Source organism: Parus major, chromosome Z, assembly GCF_001522545.3.
Source record: "Parus major isolate Abel chromosome Z, Parus_major1.1, whole genome shotgun sequence".
Classification (NCBI taxonomy): domain Eukaryota; kingdom Metazoa; phylum Chordata; class Aves; order Passeriformes; family Paridae; genus Parus; species Parus major.
The window spans coordinates 36,131,390-36,142,751 of record NC_031799.1 but is presented as its reverse complement, the minus strand read 5'-3'; the positions used below and the strand labels follow the sequence as shown (position 1 = coordinate 36,142,751).

At 42.7% G+C, this 11,362-nt stretch overlaps 1 protein-coding gene across 3 annotated transcripts; it reads right to left on the bottom strand.

Moving 5' to 3' along the window:
- Positions 1 to 1,724: 1,724 nt before the first annotated feature.
- IDNK (IDNK gluconokinase) lies at positions 1,725 to 10,382 on the bottom strand. Of its 3 annotated transcripts, none has more exons than XM_019005367.2 (5): positions 10,256 to 10,381; positions 10,112 to 10,142; positions 9,673 to 9,759; positions 5,987 to 6,030; positions 1,725 to 3,989 (listed from the first exon to the last, which is right to left on the bottom strand). In XM_019005367.2, exons 3-5 carry the CDS (start codon positions 9,700 to 9,702, stop codon positions 3,629 to 3,631), a joined length of 435 nt encoding a protein of 144 aa, XP_018860912.1. In that variant the 5' UTR covers positions 9,703 to 9,759; positions 10,112 to 10,142; positions 10,256 to 10,381; the 3' UTR covers positions 1,725 to 3,628. The 3 variants fall into 3 exon arrangements, with proteins under 3 accessions (XP_018860912.1, XP_015471066.1, XP_033376559.1); XM_015615580.3 differs by having other exon boundaries at positions 10,252 to 10,378; XM_033520668.1 differs by lacking the exon at positions 10,112 to 10,142 and having other exon boundaries at positions 10,252 to 10,382.
- Between the last annotated feature and the right edge of the window lie 980 nt (positions 10,383 to 11,362).

Sequence of the window (11,362 nt, the reverse complement as noted above, 5' to 3'; positions counted from 1 at the left end):
TCAGTCCAGCTTGTGGGCAACAGCTCTCCACAAACTACTGCAACATAGGCCACTGTGCATGGGGCGCAGTCCTTCCAAGGACAGGCTGCTCTAGTGTGTCCCCCACAGGGTCACATCCTACAGGAAGCCTGCTCCAGCATGGGCTCCTCTCCACAGGTCTGCAGGTCCCTGCCACGACCCTGCTCCAGCACAGGCTTCCCATGGGGTCACAGCCTCCTCTCAGGCACCCACCTGCTCCAGCCTTGGGCTCCTCCATGGGCTGCAGGTGGATCTCTGCATCCCCATGGACCTCTATGGGCTGCAGGGGCACAGCTGCCTCACCATGGGCTGTACCAGGGGCTGTGGGGGAATCTCCTCCCCTCCTTCTGCACTGAGCTTGGTGCCTGCAGAGCTGCTCCTCTCACGTGTTCTCACCCCATGCTTTGCTGGCTGCAGTTACATCTGCGCAATCACATTTTTTCTCCCCTGTTCTTAGAAATCTGTTATCACAGGAGTGTTATCACCATTTCTGATTGGCCCAGCCTTGGCCAGCAGCATGTCCGTCTGGAAGCCAGCTGGGATTGTTTCAACAGGGGGTGGGGGTGGCTTCCAGCAGATTCTCACAGAAGCCACCCCTGTAGCCAAACCCCCTGCCCCCCCCAAATACCACAACCTGGCATAACAAAATAAATACTATTAATAAAAAAACCACAACACATATCAATTTATAGTTGAGGTGGCAGGCAGCTAGTCTGTTCCTTTCCTGTGCAGAGGAACTTGTGCAGTTTGGGATAGATAGTATTTCATTTTTATTTCCTCATTTCATTTTTATTTCCTCATTTTAGCACTGAAAAACATTTGTGCTGTAGTAGGTGCATTATTTACACATCATGTTACTAACTGTGGATCGCATAAATTCGTGAGGATGTAAAGTGCATGTACCTTGCATAGATAATTTGTGCTTAGAGACAGAGTAAGCAATTTCGAACTCCAGGTGTTTCCTCCTCAGTTTTTGCTGCATTTGCTAAATACATATCAAAATACTTGCATCCAGATAATATTAATAGCCTGCCCAACTAACCTGAATATGACATTCCTAGAATAGTGGTGTTAGTTTAAAAACAGCAACAACAAAACTCCCAAACAAAACAACAAAAACAAACCACAAATGAAACCTAAATCAAATAAATGAAATGCTGTAGGATTGTCTTTGGGCAGGGATTGTTCTGCTACCTTTTTCTTCCAATGCACATGTGCACAGCTTGATTAAAATCTGAGAGTAGTTTTATGTGGTTAATATTGGGATAATTCACATCTTAATCTAATAATTTTTAATGAACAGAATATAAGTGAACAGAAGTAATGCTTTGTCTTTCAGAATAGCAGGTAACAGACAACCGATTAGCTTGACAACCTTTTCTGCAGTATCTTTTAAGTAAAAGCAAGATGCAAATATATTAAAAGGGTAAGGGAAAGAAAGATTCCCAACATAAAAACAAAGACTGAGAAATACCCTGACCTAATCTGAAGCATGAACTGCCTGTAAGTATGAACATATTACTTTGTTTAGAAGCCGTCCAAAATCCAAGCTTCTTATATAAAACTCTCTTAATGAGATTTTTTTTTTACTGTTGAGTACAATTTTGTCAGTGAAGCCACTTTGTGAATGTTCTATAAATGCAGACAAGTAGATCTGAAAATCAGTCTGGCCTTCTCAGAACTCAAAAATGTCCCTTTTTAAAAAAAAAAAAATATTTAAAGGTCTGATCATATCTGTGTGTGACAGGATGCTGCTGCTGTAGAGCGTTATGGTCTGGCTTTATTGCGTGTGAAAGAAGGAAGCATAAATCTGTATTTAATAATGTGTACATTAGTCAAGTGTTTGTAAAATGGTGTATTGAAAAAGATGAAGACCTCATTAACAGCATAGATGCCACAAGAGGGTGCTGTGTCTGTGATTTTCATAGCTACAAAATTTGTACAGGTCTGACCAGTCACTTGGTCTGAAGAGGTCTCTGAAATTTCAGGGTATTAAGAAGCTTACAGATATCCCTGCCTCTTGCACTTAACTTTGCTTCTATGTCTTAAACTTGCACCCTGGCTGTTGGAACAAACAGGATCTGGGGTGAGAGCACCCTGTAGCGTACAGCAACAGACTAAAACTAGTAACTGCCTGGTATTCTCCCTTCAGGTCACAAATAAACTGGAAAATACCATTTCTGGATAGGTTAATGCCTAAAATTCCAATTCTGTGTCTAAAAATTGCTGCTTTCAGTAACATAAAGCCCATTTACTGCTCTAATTTAAGCACAGTAGTTTGTCTAGTACACCACAAAACCCTTACCATTTTCATTCATAATGAGAACCATGATCAATATTTTTCAAGTACTTACCCAGGTGAAAATTACACTAAAGATGCTTTCAAACATGAGGTGTTCTTCTACAGGAGTTCATCCATCATTCCAGAAATAAAAAAAATTGCATGACATACTAAAAATAATCCATGTGTGACAGCACATGGAGATGTCTCCATTCGGACGAGACTCAAATCTTTCATACAGAAACTAAAAATAGAAAATTTCATTGTATGAAGCTGAAAAGGCCTATCTTGTCTAACATGACATGAAGTACTTTTTGAAAAACATCTTGGTGGTAAAAAAGGACTTCAATCTTAAATTCTGGTAGCTAGGTGACTGATTAGGTATTTGGAATTTTCTTCTCATCTTCATCAAAAAAGATGAGAAAAATATGTAGTAGGAATAGTTTGATCAAAAGCTTTAAAGCAATTGCATTGACATGCACTGAGGTGCCCACCAGCATTGGGAAGTGAAGAAGAAGGTCCAGCTGTGAAAGAGTAAGTTTTCAAAAAGAAGGAAGTGTCAATCAACCTTGCATTCACTACCTTAAATCACTAGTTGACTCACACTCAGCTGCAATGTATACGCTTTGTACATGAAAGCTCCAAGTTCAGAGCCAGTGTGATGTTTTATTTCTGAAGCTTTATTTCTAAATATTTCTTATGCTTTATTTCTAAAGCTTTCCATTCAGTTAAATTTTTTATATTGCATCACCACCACTGCCTTTTATTTCAAACATTTTTCAGCTTGGTGGTCAATGCATTCAGTGAGAGATCAGGAAAGTTCTCATGAAGTCATCAGTACTCTAGTGAGGTAAACAAGGATACAAACACAGAACCTACAACTTGATGAAAATCCAGCAGTGAGACAGAGGTAGTGTCATGTATGGAACTTCATCATACATGTTCCTGCCTCTTCTAGGAAAATGACATTATTTTTAACAAAGCTGTAAATTATTTATCTTGTAATAGCAGATGTGCCCATCTCAGTATCTGACAGAGTAAATATTAAAATTAAGAAAAGAAATTATTCTGTGTGACCCTTGCAAGGATTTTCAAAAGTAGGCTCTTACTAAAATGAGAATTTTAATTTCATAGAGTGAAGGGCTTAAAAAGTTAAGTTATTGCAAATTATATCTTGTTTGTCTTTTATAGAGCCATGATAAAAAAACCAAGCAGTAAACCAGCTCTTCAAAATAAGCTGGTTCGATTTAATAATCAATTTAATAATTAAAACCCTGTCTCATAGCCTTGCTATCCCTCAGGTAATTTCTATATGTGTCATTCAGAAAATTACGCTGGCAAAGCCTCACCCTGAATAATGGCGCTCTCAATCTCTTCTACTATTTCTGGGAGAGATTTTTCTAGACTGACAGTAATGAAGTTTTCTGGTGCACTAGGTGGCTCTAGAGTATCAAACTGAGACTTGAGAAGTTTAAGTGGCATAAAATGACCTCTCCTCTTCTCCAGGCGGTCAGCAATGATGTTCATAGGTCCATCCAAATGAACAAAGAGGATCTTCAGTGCTGGGTTTTCTCCTGGTTGCTCTGGCTGGTTGCTTTTGACTGCAGATGCTCCACTAATTAACACATTCCTGTACATCTTCTTGAGTGCAGAACAGGCTAGAACTGTATCTTGTCTAGATGTGTCTTCTCTATTGAAAAGAAAAAACAAAAATAAAAACATTTATACATCTACAAAAACAGCTTGTTAGTTCTACTGAACAAGGCAGACAAGCCCTAGCTCCTTAAGGACAGCCACAGGAGTAGTGGCATTTTGACAGTATATTTGAATATACTTGTATATTTGAATATATACAGTATATTTGAATATACTTGATTATATTTGACAGGTATTTGCATAATTTTGATGGGATTTTGAAACCAAATTTCTAGTCCAGGTAAAGATGTGATTTGAAAGTGAGGTCAAGCTTTTAGCAAAATCTCAGTCCTACGGAGCTTGTCTATTAGCCACCATTCTTTCCTGAATTAAATTAAATTCTAGCACAAGGAAGTGTCAAGATAATTTCCTTAATTGCTGACAATAGGAACTAAATATCCATAGAAACACCTACCCATTATCTATAAAATTACTGTACTATTCTCTCTAAAGGTAAGCAGCTGATAAACAGTACAGACCACTGTTCTTAAATACAGTATTTTAAATACATGTTGTCACTGTCTCAGACTCAACTGTAATTTGTTTTCTGCAACTCATTGGCAGCATTGCATATATACTCACTTCAGATTAAACAAGAGATTGCAGGTCAGTGAATGCTTTGCACATGTATTTTCTGCTGACAAGGCTTCTTAAAATAAAGCATTCAACTCTGGGTGTGTTCTGTGTGGTGTCTGTTCCACCAAAAAGCAAATCCAGAATTAGTTGTCTCTAAGAGGAGTGGATAAAATTCCTGCCTAAGAAAATATATCCTGTAGTAAAATTAAAATCAGGTATAAACCTATTTAAATATCATTCTATGGTTAGATTTTGGTTCAAAGGGAAGTGAGAACTTCTGATACCTACCATTATCACTTAGGTAAGTCAGTGACAGCCTCAGCTATTAATAAGAACTAATAATTAAACACTGGCATTAGGTTCTTTTAAAATATAGTTGATTTTGTAAAGTTTCCAGAGCTGGGCAGTGGCATTAAGCTATCACATAATATAAAGCAATGGATCCAGCATATCAATCCAGAAAAATTTCTGGATTAACCTGTGCTCCAATGAGGTATGTTCACCTAATGCACACAAGCAATTGTAAAGCTTGCCTAAACAGTCCCTGCCCTCCCAACCTTTTCCTTTTTTGGGACATACTCCAGTCCCTTCATCATTGTTGGATGCTCTCCAGTATGTCCATGCCTCTCTCATAATGAGGAGCCCAGAACTGACACAGCAGTTCAGGTGTGACCTCACCAGTGCAAAAGGAGAGGGGAAGGACCACCTCCTTTGACCTGCTGGCAATTCTTGGTCTAATACAGCCTGGGATTCAGGATTTTGCTGGCCTGTCTTGCCAGAGGAGCACATTGCTGGTGTATGTCAAACTGGGGCTGTCCATCACAGCTCCCTCAGGCCCTTTTCTGCTGCTTTCCAGCTGAGTGCCCTCTGTCCATAGCAGTGCTTGGGGTTGTTCTTTCCCAGAGGTAGGATTTTGCATTTTTAAAAGGTTCCTACCAACCTGTTTCTACAGCCTTTCAAGGTTCCTCTGCATCAGTTACTCCTCCCATTTTGGTGTCATCTGCAAATTAGCAGAGTACACTCAAGCAAGTGAACAGTGTCAAACAAACTTGACACTGTATCTTATTCAGAATAACAGTATTTTTTCTTACTGTTGTTATTGGTGTATTTTGTAGTTATGTTCTTTCTAAGCAGTTAATGCCAGGCTTTTTAATAAATTGGATCCTTGAAATTATTTTACACAGATAGGAGAAAAAAAGAAATCACTGGCAACAATTTCCCACTTTATTTCTCAGGGATTAGCTCACCGTCAGCAATTACTATGACAGTTTGGATTAGTAAAAATAGAATGACTTTACTATTTGCAGAAGTTCTGTACACTCCCACTTATATTTCTGCTTTGCAATGCAGTGGGGAAAAACACTTTTGGTACTTCTGTCTCTAGCTAAAACTTTTTAAAACTAGATATTCTCTTACCTCCTTAGTATATCATGCAATGTGCAAAGCCAAGGAATCCTATCCTAGAAAGAAAACAAATTAGTTAAAAATTCTTCAGAAATTAATTTGAAACAATTGCCTCTAGCATCTCAGGTATTTGACTAGAAGTAAAAATTGGCATTAAACTCTTCAGGAAGTTCAGTTTTTAATCTCTTTCTTTATATATAGGCTTGCTACTACTGCCTGAAGGCTAATATGAACTGCCAGGCATATTATGAATAAGAAGCTTTCAGTGGAATAATACTTTTTATGTTACAGGTCCCTACAAGTATATGATGGAAGTAATAGGTACACAAGTGTAGCATGCACCTTGTAAACCTCTGAAGGACAGTCAGCTTATCTCTTGCTTCTATTGTACCATTAAAATGTACAGCTAGAATTGTTATTTCTTTTCCCTGATAGTGTCATACACACACCCCATCCCCGTTTTGGATTCAAGTTGAAGCTTCCAGAAACAGACTAAATTTAGTTACGTTCAATAACTATTTCAGTAGCACTCACAAATAAATGTAATCACAACCACAATTTCCCAAAACTTCTGCCCATTACTTAGGCAAACGCGAGTGATTAATAAGATGCTTACTTAAAAAAATCTTAAAAATCTGAAATGTTAAGCTGCCACAAACTTCAGTCGTGCCTAATGAGCACTTAAAACTGCTCCCATTTAATTTCTCAATGCTGTTACTGCTGGGTGAGCACAACAAATGCTAACATGGACAAATAAATGCAACAATTTTTTGTTCCAGTCATTACACAGTAACTTCCCCTTGGCATTCAAGATGGCCCTCACAATTTTGCACCTCTCATTTTTCAGAAAAGATGCTTTCTTCTTGCTGGGCACCACACACGAATGGTTTAGTCATTCAAGTGTACAATGCTGCTACAGACAACATACAGGCTTCCAATTGTTAGTGAAAGATCCAAGGTTTTCACCAGAATCTTGAACATTTGTCTAGATTGTCTAAGGACATCTCCCAAAAGATTTGAGGGCCTGAAAAAAATAAAAGTGGAACCCTTGCAAAAAAAAAAAAAAAAAAAAAAGAAAAATAAAAGAAGTAGGAACTTTGCAAAATTTTTCAATTCTAATTAAATTCTTAAGGTCTTTTTAAAAATATACCATTACTGCATCTTGCCCTGTTCTTAAGTTCTGTATACTTTTAGATTGATTTCATATGTTCACCAGGATTGTTTAGTTTATATTCTTTGTATTTTATATTAGTTGTTTAAAGAGACATACATTCATAAGTATATATTTCTCTAGAAGTAGTGGACATGAGCTTTTTTAATTCTTCCTGATTTTGTACACGAAAAGGGGCTTTAACTGTAAAACCACTGTCCTAATTAATGGCAAATAGAATAATCCTTTTTTTCAAGCTGTACCATTAAGTTACTAGTACTTCAAGCACTGCCAGCCTGTCAAGGGATGGGATTGTCCTGCTCTGCTCTGCGGTGGCCTCACCTTGAGTCCTGTGTGCAGCTTTGGGCACCACAGTATAAGAAGAATATAAATATATTAGAGAGTATCTAAAGGAGGGCCTTGAGGATGCTGAGGAGCCTTGAGGGGAAGGTGTATGAGGAGTGGCTGAAGTCATTTGGTCTGTTCAGCCTGGGGAAGAGGAGACAGAGGACAGACCTCATTGCAGTTACAACTTCCTCCTGAGAGGAGAGGAGGGGCAGACACTGATCTGTTCTCTGTGGTGACCAGTGACAGGATGTGAGGGAATGGCCTGAAGCTGTGTCAGGGGAGGTTCATGGTGGATATTAGAAAAAGGCCCCACCCCAGGGGTGGCTGGGCACTGGAACAGGCTCCCCAGGGAACTGGTAATAGCACCAGCCTGACAGAGTTTCAAAGCATTTGGTCAGCACTCTCAGGCACATGCTGCAATTCAGAATCATAGACTCATTATGCTTGGAAAAGACCTTCAAAATCATCAAGTCCAACCTCTGACTGAACACCTCCATGCTAATTAAACTATACTATTGTCTACTTTTTTTTTTTTAAGCACTTCTAAGGATGGTGACTTTTCTGAGCAGCCAGTTCTAATGCTTAGCCACTTTCAGTGATTATATTTTTTGTAATATTCAACTTGAACCTCCCCTATCACAACCTGAGACCACTTTCCCTTGTCCTATTCCTTGTTACCTGGGAGAATAATCTGACTCCTATCTCGCCACAACCTCCCTTCTGGTAATTGTAGAGACTGATAAGGTCTTCTCTGAGCCTCCTTTTCTCTAATGTAAAAACACCCCCTGCTCCCTCAGCCGTTCCTCACAGGATTTGTGTTTCAGACCCATCACCAGCCTTGTTGCCCTTCTCTGGACTGATTCCAGCACCACAATGTCCTGCCTGAATTAAGGGGTCCCAGAATTGAACACAGCACTCAAGGTGTGGCCTCACCAGTGTGAGGTATAGGCACAGGGGGACAATCACTGCCCTGGTTTTGCTGGTTACACTGTTGCTAATGGAGGCCAGAATGCCATAGGCCTTCTTGGCCACCTGTGTGTGTGTTGGCCCATGTTCACCTACTGCCAACCAGCACTCCCAGGCCCTTTTCTGCTGGACAGCTTTCCAGCCTCTCTGCCCCAACCCTGTAGTCCTGCCCGGCGCTATTGTGACCCAAGGGCAGGACCTGGCACTTCAGCTTGTTGAAACTTATATGATTGGCCTCAGTCCATTGATCCAGCCTGTCCAAATCCCTCTGCAGAGCCTTCCCACCCTACAGCATATCAACACTTCCTTCCAAATTGGTGTCACCTGCAGACTTACTGAATGCAGCCAATCCCCTTGGTATCATTAATAAAGATGTTAACCAGGATTGGCCGTGATGCGGATCCCTGGGGAAACCCACTAGTGACTGCCCATCAACCAACACTCTCTGGGCCTGACCATCCAGCCAGTTTTTAACCAGCAAACAGTGTACCCATTCTAGACATGGGAAGCCAGTTTCCCAAGGAGGATGCTTTGGGAAATGGCATCAAAGGCTTTACTGAAGTCCAGGCAGACTATATCCACAGCCTTTCCCTGATCCACTTGTTCAGCTGGATATGGAAGGAGGTAAGGGTACCTTTCCCAAACCCCTGCTGGCTGGGCCTGATGCTCTGGTTGTCCTACACATGCCATGTACTCCATCTGTTCCACAACCTTCCCTGACACTGAGGCCAGACTTGCAAGCATGCAGCTCCCTGGATCCTCCTTCTTGTAGACAGACCATATTGGCAGCCTCCAGTCATCCTGGGACCTCCCAAGTTAACCAGGAGTGGTGATAAATCATGAAAAGTGATTTGAGAGAAGGATATAAATTTTTTTGTGTTTTCTTGTGCAGGGCCACGCAATGGACTCCATGTTTCTTGTAGGTCCCTTCCAACTCAGGATATTCTAAGAGTTTATGATTCTAATCCAAAACTGCAACTCTCTGTGTGGACTGTAGAGGGGGAGATTTCTCACAAATCTTGAAACAACAGCATAATGCTTGTGAGCTCACAAGCATTTGATGAACTACTTTTATATGCAGTTTGACACAAGAAGCCTCCCTCACCTTACACAGACCTATGTTTACAGTTGGACTAGTCTACATAGGAAACCACAATGTACTTCAACAAGGTGTACATGAAATTACAGATATAAATGTGTGGACGACAGTTTTTTCAGGGCTTATTCAAGGTACCTCATCATTTAGTGGTATCCCTTGTTCCATTTTCTTCTTATTCTCTAGAGGATGATAATCATCTGCATCGTAGAATTTCCATCCCAACTAAGAAAAAAATAAATTAATTACAGATTGTCCAGCTAGATCAGGCGAGGTAACAATGACTTCAGAATTTAAAAGGCCGACACCTAAGAAATTACAGGCTTCTTGCACCACAGTATGAATCACCGTTTATAGCATGATGATTAGCAAAACAAACAACAAAACACTGAGGCAGCTTGGTAGCAGCAACAGCTGTTGCATCACGGCACTGATCCGAAGTCGGTGCAGGCGACACTGCGCCAGCCAAACCCGGCTCGGGGGACCAGCAGCCCGGGCGAAGGCCGCCGGCCTGGCGCAGGGAGGCGCCTGCTCGCCCCGGCACGCCCCCGAGGCGGCGGCTCCCACACACTCCTACCTTCTCTGCCAGCCGCGTCCCGACCGTGGTCCTGCGGGGAAGCACAAAGGGCCGGTTACGCACCCGGAGCCGCAGCGCCGGGCTCCGGCAGCGCCGATCCCCCGGCACCGCCGCACCGCCGCCCCCCGCCCGGCACCTACTTCCCTGAGCCGCTGACGCCCATCACCACCAGCAGCACCATGGCGGTCCGGCGCGCTCCGTCGCTGCCCCTTTGCCGTCCTGCGCCGCTGCCCCGGCCCGCCCTCGGCCTCACCGCGGGAGGCGGTGCGAGCCCGCCCGCGGGCCCCGGGCGCGGGGCGGCCCCAGCGCGGCCGTGCGGGGAGCGGCCCAAGCGCCTCCTCCTGCCCCGCCGCCGCCGCCCCGCGCGGCTGCCCGGGATCGGCATCCGCTTCCCTCCTGGGGGAACCTGGGACACCTGGTCGTGTCCCCCGCTCTCTTCCCCCGCAGTCGCTCCTTGTGCCGAAGTTACCTCATCTTCTCCCGAACCCTCTTTGTCTCAGGCTTTTCAGTTTGATCGGGCGTGTTTCTTCCAGCGGTTCCTAACACGGTATTCACCGTTTGCAGCCTCATCAACACAGGCATATTTAATAGAAACAGTAATTTCTGCAGTGCGTGTTAAAGTGTGCATTGATACCCGTTGAATTCTGTATTACCCTTTGGTAATAAAGGTCTGCCTTTAAAATTTAATTAAGGCACCAGCTGTGCCATGGCTAAATCCATTTTAGTATTTCTCAAAGCATTGACCCAGTAATACTTTTAAATCACTGAACTACTTGGTGAATAAGGCTGGGAAGGACCACTGATGGGGTCATCTAGTCCAACACCCCGGCTCAAGCAGGACCCTGCAGAGCACATTAGGATTCTGTCCAGGCAGCTTTTGAGTATCTCCAGTGAAGGGGACTCCACAACCTCTCTGAGCAGCCTGTTCCAGTGCTCAGTTACCTTCACAGTAATGAAATGCTTCCTGGTGTTTGAGTGGAACTTCGTGTGCTTCAGTCTGTGCCCATTGCCTCTTGTGCTATTGCTCAGCAGCACTGAGCAGAGCCTGGATCCACTCTCCTGATACCCTCCCTTCAGACACTGATAAACAGTGAGAGGTCCCCTATCAGTTGTCTTTTTAGAGGTTGAACAGGCCCCGCTCCCTCAGCCTTTCCCGAGAAAAATGATCCAGTCCCTCAGTCATTGTTGTAGCCCCTTGCTGGATCTGCTCCAGGAGCTCCATGACTCTCTTGCTCTGAAGCCTAGAACTGG

Bases quoted from the DNA above. Each gene is read 5' to 3' on its own strand.
- IDNK (XM_015615580.3), bottom strand. From the start codon at position 10,292: ATGGTGCTGCTGGTGGTGATGGGCGTCAGCGGCTCAGGGAA. The intron at 9,760-10,111 runs GTAGGAGTGTGT...TTTTTTTCTTAG, and splicing joins GGACGCGGCTGGCAGAGAAG to TTGGGATGGAAATTCTACGA. The intron at 3,990-5,986 runs GTAAGAGAATAT...TCTTTTCAATAG, and splicing joins TTGCATGATATACTAAGGAG to AGAAGACACATCTAGACAAG.